Raw genomic sequence first — 23905 nt, 5'->3', positions numbered from 1 at the left:
CTGTTCCACTGCTCAACCACTCTTACAGTTAGGAAGTTTCTCCTGATATTTAGCCGGTAACGACTCCCTTGTAATTTCCAGCCATTAGATCTAGTCTTGCAATCCGGAGCAAGAGAGAATAGATCCGCTCCATCTTCTACACGACAGCCCTTCAAATACTTGAAGACTGCAATCATGTCCCCTCTAAGCCTTCTCTTTCCCAGGCTAAACATACCCAACTCTTTCAGCCTTTCCTCATAAAACTTGGATTCCAACCCTCTCACCATCCTGGTTGCCCTCTTCTGGACACGCTTGAGCTGGTCGACATCCTTCCTAAAATGTGGTGCCCAAAACTGGACACAGGACTCCAGGTGAGGCCTGACCATAGCAGAATAGAGCGGAACTACCACCTCCCGTGACCTGGACACAATGCTTCTGTTAGTGCATCCTAAGACTGCATTCGCTTTCTTCACAGCCACATCACACTGCAGGCTCATGTTTAGCTTGTGATCAACCAGAACACCCAGATCCCTTTCACATGTGCTGCTGTCAAGCCAAGTCCCTCCCATTCGATATCTGTGCCTTTGATTTTTTGTACCTAAGTGTAGGACAATTCATTTTATTTGTCTCAGCCCACAGTTCCAGCCTATCTAGATCATTTTGAATCCTGACTCTGTCTTCTTCAGAATTAGCAATCCCACCCAGCTTCGTGTCATCTGCAAATTTGATAAGCATCCCCTCTATGTCTTCCCCCAGGTCATTTATAAAAACATTGAACAACACCGGGCCCAGGACTGAGCCCTGTGGCGCTCCACTCAAGTCTTCCCTCCACGTAGATGCAGAGCCATCAGGTTGTATGCTTACAGCCACTGGGGAGGTTTGCTCAGCAGGATTGCCTTAGCATTGCTGCTGGCCCAGCCTCCCTGATGCCTTTAAATAAAATCCCCCGCAACACCAGACAGGCCAGTGTCTGTCAGGTGTAGGAGCAGGACCAGGGTACTTTAATCCAACAGGGACGCCGCCCCAGAAGGATCACCCTAGCGATGCTGCTGGGCCAGCCTCTCTGATAGCTACCAACACACTTCCCCCACCTTCTACGCCTACCTTGCTGGGGGCAGGGGAAGGTATTCTGGGCTCATCAGGATATTGTCACATCAAAACCACACACTAGACTGCAAGTGATGGGAGACTGGGCCAGGATATGAATGTTTATGGGGAGATAGTAAAGGACATTTCTAGGAGCCATTTCGATGCATGCCTCCCTCATGAACCTGAAGAAATATCCACCACATCACCACTCTCTCACACCAACTCCCCCTCCTATCGTGATGTAGATGCTCACTAAGAAGGGATTTTTAGAAATTCGACCCCTAAGTTGGTCAAAGGGGGTAAAATGTGCTCCCCCCATTGATTCCTATGTGGCTGCCAGGCTGCTGCCTCCTTGCACCCCCTACTCTCTGATTGGTCAGCTGCAGAACTCAGTGTTCTGAGGTAAAAAAAAAATCATTTACAGGGGACTACAGAGAGCTAATGACAGCTGAGGAAATCAGGAGTGGCCAACTGCCTGTGAGGTGAAGCAAATCTGCTGGCTCAGCCTCACTATGGCTTCATGCTCCCCTCTCCTACACCTGACAGGCAGTTGTCTGTTAGGTGCAGCAGCAGTTGCAGGGTGCTTAAAGCCACAAGGGAGTTACTGCCCCAGCAGTAACGCCTTAGTGATCCTGCCAGCCCCGCCTCCACAGTAGCTTCTAATACTCCTCCCCCCTCCTCCTCCTACGCTGGACAGGCAGCTGCCTGTCAGGTGTAGGAGAGGAGGTGGGATGCTTACAGCCACTGGGAAGGTTTGCTCAGCAGGATTGCCTTAGCCCTGCTGATGGCCCAGCCTCCCTGATGCCTTTAAACATGATCCTTCCCCCAACACCAGACAGGCAGGTGTCTGTCAGTTGTAGGAGCAGGGCCAGGGTACTTTAATCCATCAGGGACGCTGCCTCAGCAGGATCACCTTAGCAGGGATGCTGGCCCAGCCTCTCTGATGGCTTCCAACACACTCCCCCCACCTCCTACACCTAACAGGCGATTGTCAGGTGCAGCTGCGGTTGCAGGGTGCTTAAAGCCATGAGGAAGCCTGCCCCAGCAGTCTACAGAGAGGTCCTTCAGTAGAGAAAAAAAAGTACTTCATTTTTTACACTATAATCTTCTCCATGAGAATTCCTACAACAAATGATACATTTCAAACTTTACATCATCAGTATTATAACTGGATTTACGGAAGTTAAATACCGTAGCGAAGCATGGGTATCAGGCTAGTTATTATATAAATGTTTATGCTAATTGCCTGAATTAACCCCAGATTGACTTCAGCCACCATCAGTGTTACTTGAGTTATTGAACAGAATACAGTAGTATGGGTCAAAGAGACAGAATTTTTTCAAAAGAATCACAGTTCCATCCTAATTTACTGTATGAGACAGATGTCAGTAGACCCTTTGTGCATATCATACACCAACATCAGTAATGTTTTATGTCAAGTGTAGCAAGAATAAATATCTTGGTTCCTTTTCAAGCTGAAGATTGTTTGGATTAAACAAGTTTTAGGATTGGTTCGGGAACAATGTTATAAACCATATAATCCAAGAGAAGACTGGACACCTTAAACCACCTCTTCAGCATTTTCACATCCAGCAATTTCCTATTAAAATGGTTAAGGAAAAAGGAAGGGAAATAATTATTTTAAAGTAGCTGCATATTCTGTCTAAGATGAATCAAGTTTTGTGAAGATTGTATGCATTGTTTGGGGGACATGCCCAGAAGTAACATGTTTTTGGATGCAAATTATTAATTCAGTTAAGATGAATCTGTGTTTGGACCTCTGATTTTTTTAATTGACTTCCATAAAAGGCAAAGGGTCTAGGGAGAAAGAATAACTTTCCACAAGATAGTCGCTGCCACAGTAGTATATGCTGAGTTCTGGAAATGTAACAGAATTCCCAGTCTGATTGAGTAGCATTTGAAATTGTGGGATTTAGCCAAAATAAACCAGATCTCCTGGTATCTATGGGGTTAGGAGGAGGGGGAAACAACCCAAACCTTTAATGCCTAGTAAAGGTTTGATTGAACAACCCAAACCTCCAAATCTGAAAAAATTGGAAATACTTTAGAGTTTTTTGAATGCTAAACAGCCAGCCCCTTTGCCCTGATATAAATTTGATTGAAGGGTTGTAGTTCAGGTTATTAATAATTAATTGATCTTTGGTGTAAGTGTTTGATATGATTTTAATGTTTTACTAATGTATCTCAGGGCATTTAAAGTTCAAATCTTTGCTGAACTATTTTGCATGTTTTCTCCAGTGGTTTTTGCATATTTTACCTTTTCACTTTTGTATTAACCAAACTAGTTTTACCATTTACTATCAGTGTCTATGTTTCTCCTTTTACTAATATCTAAAATGTATTTATAAAATGTTAACTATTTTCCTTTTTCATATTTTACTACTTTGATCAGTAAGATTTAAAAACAAATATATTTGTGCATGCATAGTGAAGGAGGAAATTGGAGAGGAAAGGAGAGACAGCTCCCTTCTGAACTGCAATACATTTTCCTCCAATGATTTATCTTAATTATCTAATTTCCAATAATTTATCGTAATAGTACCCACCACCCTTGATCCCACCACGTGGGGAAGTGAATGCCGCTGATGCTTTTGACATCGGTTCCTTTGATGAAGAGGACACAAAAGGAATCAAGGTACACAGAGGGGGATGAGGGCCCCAGTCTCCTCTCCTGGGATCACAGCACCCTCTGATAGGAAGCTGCAGCTGCTTCTTCCGCTCACTACTCTCAAGTGGACATGGTTGTTTTAAAAAGGGCATTCTTCTTTCTCTCCAAAACAGGATCTCAGAGCAGGATGAATTATGACTATCTTGTGAAGGGTCAGCAATTAAGAGGCAGTGCTAATGGGGGAACTGATACTAAATATTTTGGACTTGGGGCAGAGCAAGATATTGATACTGTAGACAAAGGAATGGTCTAGGCCATAGGAACTGCTCTGCAGGATCAGTCTAAGATCCTTCTTGCATTTGGCTTCCTCACACTAACCAGCCGGATATCCCTGTGGAGCACACAAGGAGGACATGATGATCTGTCTAATTTGATAAACATTTTTTCTTATTTGCTTCTAGCAAATTCTGCTTGGCAATAACTACCTCTAGACACAGTAGTTCAATTTGTTACAGTTAATAGCAACTGATAGACCATTCCCTTCATGAATTTGTTTAATAATTTATTAGAACTTGCTAAGCTAGTAGCCAACATCACATTTCATGGTAGTGAATTCCATATTAATTATGTATTGAACAAGGATTTAGGTCTTTGGCTAAAGCTGTCCTTTATTTATGAGAGAACATATCCATGTGACTGCTGCATTCCTTAAATCTTCTGCCTCCTCTGTTAAGACCTACCACACGCAAGCCAGGAACCTTAGACTATGGCTATCTGTTCCCTGTTGTAGAACCAAGATGGGGGGTTTCAGGAAGCAATACTCAGTTCTAGAGACCTACTAGTGTATGGTGAATTATGTGCCTGGGGATTGCCATGCTAGCTCAGACCCAAAGTTCCTCTGAGCCAGCACTTTGACTCAGGCTCACCAGATGCCTTAAAGAAAATCAAAAGTAAGACATGATGGCAGTAGCCATCCCATTGGCCAACTGCAGTTGAAGAGAACCTGTCTCTGAAAATGATAGTGTTTGTGTTCGTTGAATTTTGTGTGAAAGACAAAGAACAACTGGAGGAGTGGGGAAAGGGAGATGGCAGTTGTGTCTGAACTAGTCAGGGGGAAGCTGTGAGAACAGACTCGGAGAAGACTTGAGATAGTTGTGGAAAAACCATTAGCCATTAGGGTTTGGAATGTCTAAAAGAGGTTGTGTAGGCTCGGTGAGAGATAGAACACTGAAGAAAGAGGGGCAGAGCTGATGCAAATGACCTGAAAACATCCAGAAGCAAGAAAAAAAACATAAAAGGGAAGGGGGGGGAACATATATAAAAATGTTATTAGTGGAATGTGGGATCCTTGAATCACCAGAAACAAAGTAGGTTTAGAAACAGCTCCTATATACAAAACAAAAGTATTGGCACCGTTCACCTAAATCATTAAAGTTATTAGCATGGAAGGTGAAGAAGGAAAAGAGGCTACGCCAAATACATCAATTTAGGGATCCTAGGAAAGGTCTAAAATCTGCCTCCAAAGATATTGTCAACATCATGGCTGAATATTATACTAAACTATATTCCTCTTGATATATATTGATATATATATTGAGCTGCGGTGGCTCAAGTGGTTAAGATGCTGAACTGCAGGCTGTGGAAGGTCAGTAGTTCAGCAGTTCGAGACCCGAGTGTGCTACATGACGGAGTGAGCTCCCGTCTCTGGCCCCAGCTCCTGCCAACCTCGCAATTTGAAAGCAAGAAATTGCAAGTAGATAAATAGGTACCCCTTCGGTGGGAAGGTAACAGTGTTCCGTGCGCCTTGGTGTTTAGTCATGGTGGCCACATGACCATAGAAATGTCTTCGGAAGATAGAGCAGTTTCTGATAAACCAATCTCTTGCCAAGAAGTACTGGAGTCAGTAAAAAAAACTTAAGAACAACTCCTCTCCAGGAAATGATGGCTATCAAGCTGAATTTTATAAGGCATTCCAAGCTAGCTTAGTTGGCCCCCCTACTGATACTTGTAATGGAATTCTCTTAAGAAGAGAAATCTCCCCAGGTTGGAAAATTGCTTCTATAGTTCCTATACCAAAGGAGAGTAAAGATGTAACTATCCCTACCTCACATTGTCCAATAGCCCTTTTGAACACAGATAAGATTTTTACAGCTATTTTAGGCAACGAATTGAAGGAAATTGTGGGGAAATCTGTTCGTCCAGATCAGACTAGATTTATACCTAATAGAAATCTTTCAGACAATTAAATATATTACATTATTGTATCCACATGAACATAGAGGCAGTAATTCGGAGTTTAGATATGGATAAGGCATTTGACTCAGTAGAGAAAAATTATCTGTTTTCATTGTTCAGACACATGGGATTTGGCCCTGCTTTCCTTAGAACAATCCAGGCACTTTATGCTGAAACTCATGTCCAAGTGAAGGTGAATAATATACGGTCAAATCCCTTTAAAATCAATAGAGGCACCCACTAGGGCTGCCCATTATTGCCATTGATTTTTGCTTTGGCGATAGAGCCCCTGGCTGAGACTATTAGACAAACCCCAGAAATTAAGGGAATTTGAATTGGCTCTATTGATCATAAATTGTTTTTTGTTTTTTTTGTACAATATATTTATTGGGTTTTTAAACATATAAGCCTGTATACACACAAACAAGAACATCAGCGACTACATACCAACAAACAACCCCCCCCCCAAACCTAAAATAACAATTTTCATTTCAACAACACAGATTAATAGAAAAACTAGACAGGAAATAATTATTTTGTTCTTATCTTCCACTTTTAGTTCAATTCTGTATTGAGTAACTACTTCCATCTCAATTTCCTTTGAAATTTACTACATTCTCAAGATTTGGCTTTCAGCTCATATTAGTAATATACGATACTCATATACACTGTTTATAATCATCTTCCAGTAGTAGTCCATTCTTTGCACTTAGTATAGGTACAAGGTTTACTATTACTATTTTTAATTTTTTTTTAAGTTTTATCAAAATTCAGTAGAACTTTTTTTTTGCAATATTTATTTTAGTTTTTCCATCAGATATGCATCCTTTTACATAGGTATTCCTGCATACATTGGAGTCTAAAATCCTCACATAGAATTAATCCAATCATACAGATGCTTCCATCTTTCCACGAACACACTATCATCTTTACTTTGTAGCATAAGACTTAATTTATCCATCTCTGCCGTTTCTAGTAATCTATTTGCTAACTCTTCTCGTGTAGGAATATGTTCCTGCTTCCAAAATCTAGCTAACAAAATTCTAGCAGTTGTAAGTATATAAGTTATCATGTATTTATCTTTCCACTAGTAATTTTCCGGTATATTTAACAGGACAATTTCAGGTAACAACTCAATTTTGATATTTGTTATTTCTATAATAGTTTTCTGTATCATCTTCCAGTATCTACACACCTTTTCACAACGCCACCACATATGAAAAAACGATCCAATGTTAGTTTTACATTTCCAACAGTTCTTTGATAATAATGGATTACATTTGACTATCTTATCTGGTGACCAATGCCACCGATGATAGACTTTATATATGTTTTCCTTATACTTAGTGCTTCTCATATATTTTACCGACTTCCAAGTTTGTGCCCATTTGTCCATACCAATATTGTATCCTATATCCCTTGACCAAGCTATCATTGTTGAATTGATTGCGACTTCCTGCATGCGTTCAGCTAGTAGCAGTCTATAGATTTTCTGTATCATTTTATCACTAGAGGATAACCAGATCTTATCCAGTTGTGTTCTAGAATCTTCAAATCCTCTTATCACATCTTTTGAGTACCTAGATTGTAATTGTGTTGTTTCCCACCATGACAGCTTAATTTTATATAGGGCTAGCAAACTCTTCTTAGATTTTAGTTTATTGTTCTTATCCAATAAGGTGTCATAGCTCTCTCTATCGCATGCGTTGACAAGGGAAGGTTTAATAAATGCTTCCAGTGGTGACACCCATCTTGGTATTTTGGCATATTGTCGCTCTTTAATTTCATTCCATACCCACACTAGAGCACCTCTTATACTATGATGTCTAAAATTATAATGTATTTTGTGGTATGGGGTGTGGTATGAAAATTAAGTAGAATTTAATTACATCATCATATCACAATACACCAACCAAACAATCAAACAATTATTCATCCCAATTCCTCTCCTATTATATTAACAGTTGCTCCACTGATCTATCATTTCATTGCTCCTAATTTTTGGATTCAAATTATCACTCAAAGTCATATTAGACTATTATTATAATCAATTGCCATTTAGCTATAGTATTCCAACCTGATTAAACACCTTTAAGATAATTAAACATCCCTATTATTACCCACTTTTATCTTTTAAGTACACATATTAACACTTTCTTATCCACCACTAATTTGCAGCAAGGAGGGAAGGGAAGCTATATTTTAATTTTCCTAGCAATTTCTTAAGACCCTTTTACTAATCTTTAGTTTAGAAATTCAAATTATCACTCAAAGTCATCTTAAATTATTATTAAAATTAATTAAAACTTAACCATAATATTTTAACATAAATAAACATAATTAAACCTCTTTAGACAATTTAGCATTCCTATTATTACTACACCTTTAAACTTTAAATTACACCTAATAACGCTTTCTTAATCCCCACTATTATACAGCAAAAAAGTTTTTAAGGTCATTTCCCCCAACTAGGCCTATATCAGAAGAAAACCTCCTTATATAATTTATTTTTCCTCCTACACATCTGTAATCTTTTTTTCTGACACAGCATTTCTACATTTTTTTCCTTTGTGTGTGTACTGGTTTCCTGGTCTCCCCCCTCTGGCTCTCACAAACTTTATTTCCCACATGTTATTATCCCTTTTAAATTTCCAAGCCCGTGATTTTTTTCTTTTTGTTCTCCTGCACAACATTTCAACATATCTTTTTCCTTTATGTATGAACTGATTTTGTAATCTCCCCCCTCTAACTCTCACATACTCCCTTTCCCACATTTTATTGTTTCTTTTAAATTTCCAAGCCCGTGATTTTTTTCTTTTCGTCCTATTTCCTTCTTTTCCATTTTTCATTCGTTGACCATATTCTTTTAACAGTTCTGACTTTACACCAGATGATTTTTTCTTCTTCTTTCTCACTGTTTTGGTTAAGGGTTATTGAATTACTGCACAGTCTTTCTCCTGTAGTACTCCCGGGTTTTCTGCCACACAATAACCACCTTTCTCTTACTGACAGGGATCTGGGCATGTAACTTTGTAACCCTTTTCCCTTCAGGCCATATACGGTTACTGTTTCTTTATACTTCAACTTTTCATAACACACAAGACTGTCTCTCCTTCAGACTTCAGAATGAACTTAACTTATCAATTGCCTTATTCAACTTTAAGACCTAGAACTTAACAACCTACACAGGGAAGCCTCTCCTTCAACTCTCATACATAGCTTAACTGAACTTTTTCTGACTTCATCAACTGTCATCTCTAACTGACCCCCTTGATAGACATTCAAGTCCTCCACACAGCATCCATTCCAAAACCCCTCCCCCTCTCTGTCACTCATCAATCATATCACTTGCCTAATTCCAGCACTCTAGATTATCATCACAGCCATGCAAACCAAACTTTTAAAGCCACACACACAGAGTTAAACATGAAATCATTACAGCTCACCTCCATGTTTTCATCCATCTCCTCCTCCATCCTCAGTGGAAACGCCATTTTATTCCGCCTCTTAAATTGCTAAATAGCCAACAAGCCTTCAGCCATCCATTGTCCTTTATAAATCCTTTCCAATAAACAGAGGGAGGGGGGGAAACGCCAACTATAGCTCGTCTTTTCCCCAAAAAAACACGAAGACACTTAAAGACGTAAAGTCCTCTCCCGCATGCCTCCTGGCCGCTATTCTTCTCAGTTCAATACAGAGTTGGTCGGGGTAATTTTTATTTTTTCCTCTCTACATACACCTCCGAAGTATATGTACTCACAATTGCCTTCCTTTTCTTTTCCTCCTGCGTTGCTGCAATTGATGTAAATCTTGAATAACAATAGGTTAAAAGGTGGATGGTCGGGGCTAGGTGGAAAACATGGAGACCATGATCCACTCCACTCTTCATCCCTGCTTCAGGGCAATATCGGACACATACACCCCGCCATGCCAGAGCGGGGAGGGGCTGAAAAGAATCCCCTTGCTACCGGCTCTCCCTCCAGGAGAGCCGGCCAGGCCCCCCGACACCGGGAGGCACTCAAAAAAGATGAAAAGTGATCAGGCGGCTTGAGAGCGTCTCGAGAATCCGCCCGTTGCCCACGCCCTACCGCGCATGCTCTCAGTGCTTGCTTTATTTCTAAAATCAATTGATCATAAATTGTTGTTATATGCAGACGATCTTTTAATTTATGTTTCTAAGCCTTCTACCACACTTGAAGCTATACAAAAAACTGTCAGGTTCCACAGCCAACAACGGAGTACAAGCTTATCAGAAAGGTTATACTTTATTGCAGAGCTATAGAGGCATTAACATAGTCACTGTTAAGAATGGCAACGGTCCTACAAGCATAATGGGATATAGGGTATTCGTATGCACCCCCCCTTTCCATAAGCCAATTAGCCAGGCTCCCACACGCGGGAGAAGGGTCCCCAGGCCGTTAGAGGCCGCAGCTGGGAACCGAAAGCACTCCCACGGTTCCAGGCATCCCAGACACTACACCAGCAACCTGCAAGGTCATTGATAAGCAAGCAGTACAGAAGCAAAAGTAAAGAAGTAGCATCTGGCCAACAGAGGAAGAGAATTAATCCCCCCTCATCATGGCAGCATAGCTGACAAAAACTCAGCAACTTTTTGGGAGAATCTCTGGGCTGAACGTCAACCAGACAAATCAGAATTACATCCGATTAATTCATCCACTGAAGCCTCAACAAAAACTAAAGCTAATTTTAACTTCCAATGGGTTAAACCAAATGGAGGTATATAGGGATTAATATCCCTGTACAATTTAAAGACATCATTCAAATAAATTTTGACAAGCTTCAAAAGTCAATTGTGGTTCAATGATTGAAATAGCATAAACAAAAGTTATCTTGGTCTTCAAGTATTTCAGTTGTTAAATCCTTTATTTTACCCAAATTTACCATTTTATTTCAAACCATCCCAGTGGCTATACCAGGGGGGGGAAATTGTGGCAAATTTTTCCCAATGAATTCATATGGGCAAAACTAGGGTTGCCAAGTCTGAAGTGGCGCTGGAGTTTTCCCTCGGATGACCGTGGCCCCGCCCCAAGCGTGCCCGGCGTGATCGCGTCACTTCCGGGTGACGTGCACGTCACGTGCTTTGGGGGTGGGGTTCCCCCCGGGGCCTGATCCGCTGGCAGCGGGGAACGGGCCTCTGGGGCGGGGAAACGGAAACATAGGGTGGGTCATAAGACTTTGAGTACACCCCTTAATTTTGGGGGGTTGAATATATCAGACCTTAAGTCATATTATATAACTTCTACTTTATCCCAATTAGTGAAAATGCTTAATCCTAAACCAGAAGAGTGGGTTTTTATTGAAGCCTCATCCTGTGCTCCTTTGTCAGTTCAAGAAAAGATCTGGCTTAAGCCAAAAGAGAGACCTCAGTCTACCTCCAACAATCCCATTTTTATATAACACTCTCAAAATGTGGGATTCTTGGAGGAAGATCCTGGCCCCAGATATTTCACCGATGTCCACGTTTACATATCAAACATGGTTCCCACCAGGCTTTCCATAGATGGTTGGTAGCAGGTTTATTATCCCCCTTTTCTTAGATAAAAAATGGTGAAGTTATCAAAAAACAGACTGCAGGAGAAATCAGGGAGTAAGATTTCTTGGTATAAATATTTTCAAATTAGGAACCTGATTATTACCCTCAGGACCTCTGGGGTTTTCGAATAATCACTTATGATTAGTATGATTAGTAATCAATTATGATTAGTAAAGAAACAAAACGCCAAAAATAGGGTCTCTTCCATGTACAGGATACTTGTTGTGTCCACGTTTTACCATATGAAACAAAATGGAATTTGGTCTTGGGAATAAATCATACGGATTCTAATTGGATACAAATTCTAATTGGATACAAATTTGGAATTCCTCGTCAAAGAAATCTAAAATATGTAATTATTGACTTCAGTTTTACAAATTGTTTTCAAATTGGCATTTATCACCTCACAAAATTCATTTGATGAATAAAATCTTAACCAATGTAATCAAGTAGGGACTAATTTCCATAACTGGTGGAAATATAATGTTATTCAAACTTTTTGGAAAGAAGTTCATAGGACGATCTGTGGACTTGTGAACTTTTTCTTCCATATTCGCTGGGATTTTTTCTACTAGATCTTTGGGCAGACTTACTGCTTCCAAAACAACAGAAAATTTTTATTTTTACATTGGTGGCTGAGGCTAGATTGGCCATAGTGAAAAAGTGGAAGTCCCCTTTGGGTCCCACACTTCATAATTGGCAAGTAAATTTATGGGAGCAATATATTATGCGGAAGATTTTGAATAACCCCTTTTTCTCTGACTCTCCTTTGGTGTGGGGACATTTTGGTTATGAGGAAACCTGGATTAGGGAACCAGTCATAAAATATCTGACGAGAGAGTTGTCCCTTCTGATCAGCAGATTAGCATATCATTGAAATTATAAAAGGGTCAGAGATTTACATAAATTATGTCATTATCTCAGGTAGTTTTCTGATTAAATTGTTTTTTTATTTAAATGACATCTTGATGTTATCTATTTTCTTATTTATTCAATTTTAAAAATGAAAAAAACAAATGACTTGATAGTAGTGTATTTAAAACAGAGAAGCGAAGGGGTAGGACTTCCCCCAGAGCTCCACAGTAGCCTCTCCCCTGCCTCTCTTCTCAGCTGCTGGATAGTGACCAGGAGCTCTACCGCAACTTCCCCCTCACCATCTCGGAGCGCTGGCAGCAGGAGGTGACGGAGACCGTGTTCGACACAGTCAATGCAGAGACTGACAAGCTGGAGGCCCGCAAAAGAGCCAAGAACAAGCAGCTGGGCCACGAGGAAGGTGAGCCCCACGACTGACGGGCTGGACGGCCACTAGGACCTCGACTCAGAACAACTCTGGGCTCCCTGCCAGGAGTGTCGTCTTTTCCTGGGGCTCAGCTCGACCTCTTAGAACCCACACTACAGGGCGTTTGCTGTTGGGAACATTTTGTAGAGGTAGTGTGGGGAGAAGCTGTGATTGGGTTAGCTGCCCAGTGCCCCCTGCCCTGCTTCCAAGAGCCCCTCCTTCTTCTCAGTTTGTTGTGCACTCTGTACTTCTCCTGTCCTGTACAGATTACGCCCTAGGCAAAGACTGCATCATGCATGGCTACATGTCAAAACTGGGGAACCCTTTCCTCACCCAGTGGCAGAGGAGATACTTCTACCTCTTCCCCAACCGGTTGGAGTGGCGTGGAGAAGGAGAATCCCCGGTAAGAGAAGAACTCTACTTCACTGTGAGAGGAGGGGGAATGGGCACGTTGAGTATGAGAGGACTTGCCGTATATGTGCATGGCTTGGCAAGTTTGTCATCTAAAGTCCCCAAAGGATGGGCAGAGAATGCGGATTGCATGTTTAAACTGAAAGCTGGAAATGGAGTGTGCTGTCTGTCACTCTCTCACCACTGCCTTTTTGCATCCATCCGACAACAGCAGTCTTTGCTCACGATGGAAGAGATCCAGTCAGTGGAGGAGACACAGATGAAGGACAGAAAGTGCATCCTGCTCAAGATCCGGGGAGGCAAGCAGTTTGTCCTGCAGTGTGATGTGAGTTTTCCCCGAGTATGAAAAAGCCAAAACCTTGTCTGGAGTAGTAGCAAGCCTCATCGAGCTCCTGCAGGCTCTCGGGGACTCAGGGTCTTCCTTGATCCATTGAAAAGACAACCTGCTCCATTAGGCAAGGGCACAATAATAGGTTTCTGCTAGTCGCTGAAAGTCCTGTCTGAACCCTCTCTGGCCTTTGAGAGTTTGGCTTTCAGCTGCTCATTTTCAGGTTTGACCACAAACTAGAGGGCATGAATGTGACTGAAGGTTAAGACATGGTGTGACTTGATGATTTCAATGGGAGTGTTAATTATGTGGTTAAAATCTTCTGTTGGGATCGGAATCCTCAAGAGGTTTACAGAAGGTGTTTTTAAATCCCCACGTTGTACGGCATGTTCAGCATTCGCTCTGTGGCCTCTCCACGGAGCCGCTCCAGCCCGAGTGGGAAGTTCTGGGATAGATGGACTGTAGTTAATAGGTTCTCATACAGAAACGCTACGGGTAGATAGTAGGAGCTGAGAGCAGGAAATGGTTGACTCTCAGTCATGAGCTGAAGTGATTGGCAGGGAACGGCAATGAAGGAGGTTGTTTGCACCTTTAAGCCCATCTGGTCCTGGTGACATGCCAAGGTAAAGGGAATCTGTAAGCCTCGTCTGGGAAAACCACAGCAACAGTGAGGACTTGTATCCTCTAAACATTTTGGGACGTGAACTCTAGGCAAGCTCTATTATAGCCCTGGTCAGCAGCTATTTTTTAAAGAGGGCCACACGTTGAATCAAGGAAGGGCTCAGGCCAGCAGCCATTGGCTCCACACGGTTTCACTCCCCCTCCCCCATGAGCCCAGATAACAGGCAAAAGTGCAAGCAGAGGCTTTGGAGGAGGCCTCTCTTGATGATGCAGTTTGGATCTGACTCCCACGCATGAGCCACTGCACAGGCAAAGTATGGGCAAAGAACTCCAGTAGAGCCTTGTTTGTCATCAAGGTTAGTCAGGTCAGTGGATTAAACAGCCTTTTGCTACACCTGAGTTGATATACAGAAACTGCATGTAAGCTTGACTAAGAAGAGACTTCTTGGGATTGGCAGCTGTATGGGAAACTCCCAGGGGGCCCCAGTTAGACATTTTTCTACCCAGAGATGTGGTTCAGAGTGTGCCGGGAAGGGGGCGCGGTCTCCCATCCCTTGCAGTCTAGCGTGTGGTTTTGATGTGAGAGTATCCTGACGAGCCCAGCAAGGCCTTCCCCTGCCCCCAGCAAGGCCTGTGCTCTGGCCTTGGCAGGCTCCTTCTCTGCATTCCTTTCCTTCCTTCCTTCCCTTGCAGAGTGACCCTGAGCTGGTGCAGTGGAGGAAGGAGCTGCGCGATGCCTACCAGGAGGCCCAGCAGCTGCTGCAGAGGGTGCCCAAGATGAAGCACAAGCCGCGCTCGCCAGTGGTGGAGCTGAGCAAGGTCCCGCTGATCCAGCGCAGCAGCAGCAGCACCACCACCAACGGCCTCTGACCTTCCTCCACGTCCCCTCCCATCCTTAATTTATTTGGCTGGGCTTGTCCACTGTCCCCATCCTCTCTCCTGTCTCTCTTTCTGCTGATTGTCGTGACGTCCACCCCAGCCCCCTGGGGTATTGTAGTGAGGGGGTGGGGACATCCAAAACGTGTGGGACAAGCTTCTCCGCGTGTCCCACCCTCCCCAGAGCACATGGGGACTGATGTCCATTTCAAGGGGAAGGAGCCCAGTTGGAAAGATGGGTTCAGGTCAGCACATCCCTCACTAAGGAAGGCCGGGATTTAAGGCCCTGCATTTAAATAGGACCAATGGAGGAGAATGTTCTGGAGTGCGCACGGTGTATCTTGGAACATTCCCTGCTTCCTCCCTGTGGTGCCAGACATGTGTTAGTATGCATCTGAGGAGCATCAGCTAGCTTCGGCTTTGCTCCTCGTGGGGTGCTGAGGGAGGGAGTGTGCATCCTCTGAACTGAGCCCCCCCCCTTTCACGAGTAAGGATGGAAAGAGATCTAAATGAGAGTCTGGATGCCATTGCCTTTATCTTCCAGTTCCAAGCTCTGACGGGAGTTGCACAGCTGATCCTGCATCAAGGGTGCTCTGGTTCTGGCAGGGAAAGCTCGAGAGAGCATGCTTTTCACTGCTGTTAGCCCTTGCTCAGAGTACTAGTTAATCAGCCATTGTGCCATAACCATCGCTTTCAGGGTTGGCTGGGTTTCTACTCTAGGAGGGTGGAAAAGTTGCCTGGAAGCTACGATTACCCAGAAGGACTTGCCAAACAGATGAAGGCTTACCCCCACTTCCTCCCCCCCCATGACAACCCTGTGTTCCTGAGTCCATCCCTTAATACTTACTTGCACCCTTTTCCCATCCCATTAGCTGCCACTCCACATCTGAGATCTCTGCAGTGAGGCTGTTGTTCCTGCAGCCTTAGAATCACGATTCCTCTGCTTACGCTATCCCAGGCCTGGACAAATATTCTCTAGCAATTGTGCCAAATTTCACAATGATTTGTATCTCCATCCAGGTGGACCAGTGGAGGACCTACAAAGTCCTATTCCCTGTCACCCCGGGGCCATGCCTGGACCAAGTTCCCTGCCATTTGATTGTCCCAGACTGTGCTCTTGCCTCCGATTCTTCTCCTTGGAGTAGGATGAGAACTGTCTTTGCTCTGCTGTCTCCACTGCCAAACTTATTCAGCTTTGCTGTGGAAAGGAGGAGGAGCAGCAGAGATTCATGCCAAAAGAGATTCAGAACTGCCTGTCTTCTGCTTGGGGCCCCTCTGGAGTGGGGCTGGAGTGGAGGAGGCAGGAGCTGGAAACTCAGCCTGGATGAGGCCCTGTGTGCCAACTCCAAGGGTCTGAAGGACTCTGTAAATAATCTCTGTGCCAAGAGGCCAGGCCGGCTGTGGAAAAGTGGGCCTGCTCTTCCCCTGTATTAAGAACTCCCCTCCCTCACAGCAGTGTTATGATTTTTCTCACAGGCTGAGGAGAAAGGTCAGGTTGAATTAAGCCTGTGCCCCTCCTCTTTCACTTGCCGTTAAGAGAGGGGGTGGCGTGTGGGTAGGGGTCAGGTCCCCTCCCCCTGGTCTCACTGCCCAAGTGCATGCAATTGCCTCTGCTGCATGCCCCCCCCCCCAACCCTGCCGATGAACTCTTCCTGTTCTTCTACCTGACTCCTATTTTCCTTCCAGGGTGATTATCCCCAGGAGGAGATAGGTGGAATGGAGCCCCTTTCCTTGCAGTGTCTGTAAATATTGATCTCTGGTTTGTCTCTCTGGGTTATTATTATGGATTTTTTGCCGATTTTTGAATGTGATTTTAATGAGTGGGTTAAAAAAATATTGTTTTTATAATAAAAAAGATCCAAAACCCACAAGACTAGGGCCTAAAGGCTCTTCTGTGGCTCTCAGAATGCAGAGAACCTGTCTGTGACATAGATTTCAGCTTTTGAATGAATACCTGATCTGAATCAATCCAACATGCCTAGTATTGTCTGCTCTGGTAGGCAGTAGTTCTCCATGGTCTTAGGCAAAGATCCCTCCCTTCCCAGGGACAGAAGGGATGATCTGTCTAGGCTAGGAAGAAGCACGTACAGGTGGACACAGGAATGTATATATACTAAGCATTTGTATTACCATCAGGCTGATGAAAATGGAAAATATAAATGTGAAAGTAGGAAGCAGCTAGCTCCATGTTTGTGGAGCATGTCTTTAAAAGTCTATACAGCTTGTCAGGATCAACAGCATGCAAATCTCCACACACGTTTCCAGGGAATCGTTATGCTTTATTAGACTACAGGTCCATTGTCATGATCTACAGGTATATTGTTAGGAATGACAATGGGGCAGATGCATCACTACATATAACATGATGCTGCAATTGGCTAAGCAAATGAAATCCAAGCGCGCGGGCGGGAATTCTCCCGGCGGGAGGTTACATAATGAACGGGAGAGTCGCTGTGCCCCATGAGAGCAGAAAGATTCACACCAACAGTGGAACGCAAGCCCTCCCTCCTCCTCAAGGTTAGATAACCCAATCTGGCAGCGCCAGTTCGCACGGTCTCATGAGCGCCTCCCTATCGCTGTTTACAGCAAGCGAGCAAAGCGAGCGAGCAAGCATGCGCAGTCGCGCCAGTCAGGAAAGGACAAATACAGATGAAACATGGCAGCTAGCTGACATAGCTATACATCTTTATGTCCAAAAACAAAAAATAACTGTACAGAAATGTCAAAAATATTTGTAGAATACTTTTTATATAAAGTGTCACAAAGAATTTAGGATTACAATATTATGACAATTACTTTCTTCAAATAATGTAAACCACTCAGTTCATGAAAACAGTCCAAAGTAATCCAAAACAAACAAGAGGTGCTTCAGATAAAGACCATCACAACATAGACACTTTTACAACCCGATGTCTTCAGGGATGAGTTCACATCATACTTGTGTCATAAGGTGTCAGTTCAAAAGCCAAGCCAAGAGTCTCCCGTGTCAACGCTTCTTTGTCTTTATTGTTGACATGGGAGACGGGGTCCCCGTTGAAAGCCTTGTTCTAAAGTGAATTGGGAGACTCTTGGCTTTTGAAAAAGCCTTGAGCGATACTACGTGATTAGGAAGTCGGCAAACCTGTGAAGCAAGCCTTGAACCGACACCTTATGACACAAGTAGGATGTGAACTGATCCCTGAAGACATCAGGTTGTAAAAGTGTCTGTGTTGTGATGGTCTTTATCTGAAGCACCTGTTTGTTTTGGATTACTTTGGACTGTTTTCATGAACTGTGTGGTTTACATTATTTTAAGAAAGTAACTGTCATAATATTGTTGTAATCATAAGCTCTTTGTGACACTTTATATAAAAAGTATTCTACAAATATTTTTGACATTTCTGTACACAATTATTTTTGTTTTTTGTCTATTCTATACTGTGTATTCCCCGTTTGTTTTTTTATACATCTTTATGTAGCAGATGCTGCCCACTGCCTCCAATGTTACAGGCAACCTTTCCTGTATCAGACAGGAAGGAGGCTTTGTGGCCACTGCAGCGTAGAGCAGACTGCTATCGGGAGGGGACTGAAGGAGGCCTGGCAGAATGACAGGGAAGTAATCTGAGCCTTTGCATTCCGAATGATGCTGTTATTCCTGTTTCTCAGAGTTGTGTAATTGTGCATGGAGACTTCCTGCTGCTAAGGGGAAGTGGAGGCACTGGAATCAGTGCGGGGTAACCCTCACTGTCCAATTTAAGACTTTTTCAACAAAAATAGGGGAGATTCTGACAGGCACAGAGGGCCTTTGTGTTTGATCACCAAAAGTGCATTTTAGCTATTTCACAATATGGAGTGGCAACGGTGTGATACCTGTCAGTACTCGACATATTTGGAGGGGATTGTGCGGCTGTTAAATCCATTTAACAAAATCAGGTTAGAGACGCACTCTTGTGCAGCAGTCCTGCAGGGCTGGGGTACAAATTCCTCTTTTTAATGGAAAAACAAAGTGGTATAGGGAAGGGAGGTGAAATGTACCACTAAATATTCTGAACCATATCACTGGACTCCTGTAACATTAGTGGGAGAAAGAAGCCTGGAGATGTTTTGCTATACAAGGGAGTGCGTTTAAGAGTCCCCCTGTGACGCAGGTCTTGGCTCACAGACAATAATCACCTGCAAAGTAGTGTGTGAACTGAGTGAGCCAGTTTGGTATAGTGGTTAAGAGCAGCGGTAGCGGACTCTAATCAGCAGGTTTGATCTGTACTCCTCCTCCACATGAAGCCAGCTGGGTGACCTTGGGCCAGTCACAGTTCTTTCAGAGCTCTCTCAGCCCCTAAAAACCAGTCTGGCTTGCCACCTAGTGGTGCATATTGCTAAGACCTAGAACTCAGGGCTGCCAGACAATCTTCAGATCTCCTGGCTATTCTATGCACAGTGCTATACGGCAATACTAATAATGATGAGTGTATGGTGTCACGGCAGGACCAGGGGGCGTGACGCAAGTAAGCCAAAGTCCAGGAACAGTCCGAGGTCAAGCCGAGAAAATCAGGTAGCAAGGTTCAAGCAGGTTTAAATCACAGTCCAGAAGCAAGGTCAGACATACCAAGGTTTCAAGTCCATAAATCACAATGATGCCAGAGGAGTCAGAGATGAACGAAGGTCAACGAAGTCGAGGGTCAAGAGCCGAGGATCAAGCCGATAAGAAGTCCACAAGGTCTGGAGCAGAGATGCAAGGATTCAGGTCCTGACAACAACAGTTGCCAGCACAAATGACTGCTGGCAACAGGCTTGCTTATATACAGTGCTAGCTAATCAACTCATTAGCTAGCCGGGAGCAAGGTCAGGATCCTGTCAATAGTCAGGGCTGAGAGATCTTCTGGCACGCATGCGTGCATTCTGCCTTCGCTCTCTCAGCTGCTGTCTCCTTACATTCCTGAGCCTGGTTACAGGTGGGGGCGAGTCTGATGAACTACTGGGCTGCAGCAGAGACTGATCCCTTGCAGGTGTTCCCTGAGAGGCTTGATCCTCCTCACCACTTAGGTAGCTTTCAGCTACAGGATCCAGTCTTTGCCTTTCTGCTGCAGTACTGTCCTCAGGAGCCTGTAAGTCCACAGGCTCCTGGCTGGCAGGTGCCTCCTCAGGGGCATCAGCAAGGGCAGGCATATGGACGGAATTCCACCCCACATCCTTACTACCCTGTTGCAGAGGATCCGGATACAAGCCCCAGCTACCCATGCCAGTTATGCCTCAGTGTCTCCTGTGGTGTTGGTGTGCTTTGCTGGACAGAATGCTGGACTAGGGTCTGGGAGACCTGGGCTGAAGTCCCCCCGCACTGCCTGCCTGCCATGGTGCTTGCCGGGTGACCCTGACGCAGCCAGCCACACACACACACACACACTGCCTGAGTCCCTGTGAAGATAAAATGGAGGGAGGACTATGAATGCTTCTCCTGAGCTCCTTGGAGGAAGGGCAGGATAAAAATGCACTAGACATACAAATACCCTAGCAAAAAAACCATGCAAGTGCTTCAGTGGCGGTGGACCTATGGGAGCAGAGATGTGCTTCCACTTTGTCTGAAACTAAATGGGACCTTATGTGTATGTTGCACACACTGCAACATTTTGGAGCGGAAGCATTTTTAGGACTGGTGCTGTGGTGCCGGCCGATACCTTTCGTGGCACCTTCCAAGTGTTTTTAGGAAGTGGGTGGGGCCAGACGGGGTTTTTGCCAGGCAGAGCTTCTGATTGGCCACAGATCTGATTGGCTGTGCTTAAAAAAATCACAAGGATCTTCACTGTATGACTGAAGATAAGCCGTGTGTGTGCAAGAAAATATTTTTTACCTATGTTCATTTTAAAAGGTATCCTGTTAAGCAGGGCTGAAGAGTTATCATTAGTTACTATTACTCCCTGGCCTTTTGTGGTTGGTGCCACCTCTTGCAGCAGCCATTCTGTGGTTATGCCCACTACACTGTTTCAGAATTCCAAAAGCGTGACAAATATGTTCCCCCCCCCCCCCCCCCGTTTGGTACTCATCCCAGAATTACTGTACCTCTAGGGAATCTAAAGGAGCTGCGGTGGCTCAAGTGGTTAAGACGCTAAACTGCAGGCTGTGGAAGGTCGGTAGTTCAGCAGTTCAAGACCCAGGGTGCCGCATGACAGAGTGAGCTCCTGTCTCTAGTTCCAGCTCCTGCCAACCTAGCAGTTCGAAAGCAAGAAATTGCAAGTAGGTAAATAGGGACCACTTCAGTGGGAAGGTAACAGCGTTCCGTGCGCCTTGGTGTTTAGTCATGCCGGTCACATGACCACGGAAACGTCTTCAGACAGCGCTGGCTCTTCAGCTTGGAAACAGAGATGAGCACCGGAAGCCTACAGTCGGGCTCGACTGGCTTTCGAGCAAGGGAACCTTTACCTTTAGGGAATCTAAGGCTCCCCCTTGGGACTATCACTTTTATTGAAAGATAAATTATGCCCCTAAAAATACAGGAATCGAAAAAGTAGTGGATCAGAAATATAACTAGGATACCTCAAGTGAGGTTCATCACGTAATCCTTAAGCACGTGTGCCTTTCACGTTCAGTAAGGGAAAGAGAGAGCTCCCCAGTCTTGGAAGATTGAATGCAAACTTCTTGCTTATGGGGGGGCAGGCCTTTCCTTGCAACCAGGCAGCCCCCTAATCAGAAGTTTCTGTTTACCAGCAATACTGTACCACCCCACAGACCTGGCCCTGGGCCATTTTCACATGGGAACTCTGCCCCTGTAGCCAGCAGAATACCCCTGCTTTGGGGAAGAACTTCCACATGATGTCATGCTCATTCTGACCATGACTCATGGGGCTCCTGTACTCTTCTCCTTTGAACTAGAGCAGGAAAAAAACACTCCCCTTTGCTCTGACTCAAAGGAAAGACTGAGGTGGCTGCAAGCAGAGCAACTGTGTAGATGCTCTTCTTGCAGCCAATCCCAGAAGGGGAGCAAAGACAGGATCCATTTGGTCCCTTCATACTGTTCATAGCCCTTTACAGGGCTTTTTACCCCAGCTGAGCTGAACTTCAGCCATGAAGGGGAAATGGGTTGCCAAACGCAGGGGAGCACACAGTTGTCATCTCAGTGCTAAACCACCAAGGTGATGGATTGCAAGGGGAAGTGGGGGGAGAGTGGTGAAAGGATGGGGGTGGGCACAGACAGACAGTTTCCACAGGCCTCCACCCTTACTTTGCTTCCTCAACCAAATCCAAATGCTCACTCTGCCCCCCCCCCCCATATGTTCAGGCAACAGTATTGTAGGATCTCAATCCACTCATTCTCTGAATTAGCCACCACATTCCTGCATAGCCCTTATGCAATCTATGTGGGACAAACTGCACCATATCTATGCAAAAGAATAAATAATTATGTGATTTTAAAAAAATATATCAACATTCAGAAACCAGTGGGAGAACATTTCAATCTCCTGGGGCAGTCTATTGCTGATTTCAAAGTCACAATCCGAAAGATTTCCAAGGGGGAGCCAGCATAAAATTGCTGCACTAGAATTTATCAGCAAAATTACACCTATTCAATTTAGATTTAGTCAGCACCGTACATTTAGTTCCTGCTGCAGGTATTAGCATAGTACAGCATAGCTAGAAAGACAATCGTGTCACCAGTCACTGCAGTTTTGATTAGGTCTTTCCTTATCTTGAGTGTTTGGGCTCTAGCAGATTTAACTTTTATCCCTTGCATTTTATGGCCTTTGGGCCTCACTGTTTACATCTTTTTTACTGTACCGATACATAGATCTGCCCACTGACGATAACACTTTTGACAACATGGTCTCTAGTCCACAAAATCTTAGGTTGTCACCAGATCTGTTCATTTTGATATAAGGCAGTATAGATTGATGAAATAAAAAGGAGTACTGAAGGATGATAGGGAAATGCATATTAAAACAACACAGATGGGGTCTGAACTGGCAGAGACTGATCAAGAGAGAGATCTTGGAGTTGTAGTAGATAACTCACTGAAAATGTCGAGACAGTGTGTGACTGCAATAAAAAAGGCCAGTGCTATGCTGGGGATTATTAGGAAGGGTATTGAAAACAGATCAGCCAATATCATCATGCCCCTCTATAAATCAATGGTGCGACCTCATTTGGAATACTGTGTGCAATTCTGGTCACCACACCTTAAAAAGGATATTATAGCTTTGGAAAAAGTGCAGAAAAGGGCAACTCGAATGATAAAGGGGTTGGAACACTTTCCCTATGAGGAAAGGTTAAGGCACTTAGGGCTCTTTAGCTTGGAGAAACGACGACTGAGGGGTGACATGATTGAGGTTTATAAGATTATGCATGGGAAAGAGCAGGTAAAGAAAGAGGTACTTTTCTCCCTCTCTCACAATACAAGAACTCGTGGACACTCCATGAAATTGCTGAGCGGTCGGGTTAGAACGGATAAAAGAAAGTACTTCTTCACCCAAAGAGTGATTAACACATGGAATTCACTGCCACAGGAAGTGGTGGCAGCTACAAGCATGGACGGCTTCAAAAGGGAATTAGATAAGCATATGGAGCAGAGGTCCATCAGTGGCTATTAGCCACAAGGTATAGTCTGAGCGGTTGGGTTAGAATGGATAAGAGGAAGTCCTTCTTCACCCAAAGAGTGATTCACACATGGAATTCACTGCCACAGGAAGTGGTGGAGGCTACAAGCATGGACGGCTTCAAGAGGGAATTGGATAAGCCTATGGAGCAGAGGTCCATCAGTGGCCCCTATGAGCCACAAGGGATAGATAGGGGCTCTGGGGCCAGGGATGCTGCCTTTGGCCTGATCCAACATTGGCGTCTCTTATGTTCTCATGACCCAGGAAATTACAGGCCTGTCAGTTTGACATCAATACCTGGGGAAGTTCTAGAGCAGATTATTAAACGCTCTGTCTGGGTGGGCTG

The 23905-nt window shown here is 44.1% G+C and overlaps 1 protein-coding gene across 1 annotated transcript in view; it reads left to right on the top strand.

Moving 5' to 3' along the window:
* Positions 1 to 16864, top strand: part of ADRBK1 (adrenergic, beta, receptor kinase 1) — a 49539-nt gene extending 32675 nt beyond the window's left edge. The window contains exons 16-20 of the mRNA XM_015418825.1: positions 3629 to 3724; positions 12597 to 12759; positions 13032 to 13168; positions 13388 to 13501; positions 14819 to 16864. Coding sequence (XP_015274311.1) covers positions 3629 to 3724; positions 12597 to 12759; positions 13032 to 13168; positions 13388 to 13501; positions 14819 to 14995 — 687 coding nt within the window. The 3' untranslated portion in view covers positions 14996 to 16864. The remainder of the gene's footprint in view (positions 1 to 3628; positions 3725 to 12596; positions 12760 to 13031; positions 13169 to 13387; positions 13502 to 14818) is intronic.
* The last annotated feature ends 7041 nt before the right edge of the window (positions 16865 to 23905 follow it).

This window comes from Gekko japonicus, unplaced genomic scaffold, assembly GCF_001447785.1.
Source record: "Gekko japonicus isolate JY-2015 unplaced genomic scaffold, Gekko_japonicus_V1.1 scaffold1466, whole genome shotgun sequence".
Classification (NCBI taxonomy): domain Eukaryota; kingdom Metazoa; phylum Chordata; class Lepidosauria; order Squamata; family Gekkonidae; genus Gekko; species Gekko japonicus.
Note: the sequence above shows the minus strand (reverse complement) of the source record. Positions and strands in the feature narration are given on the sequence as shown.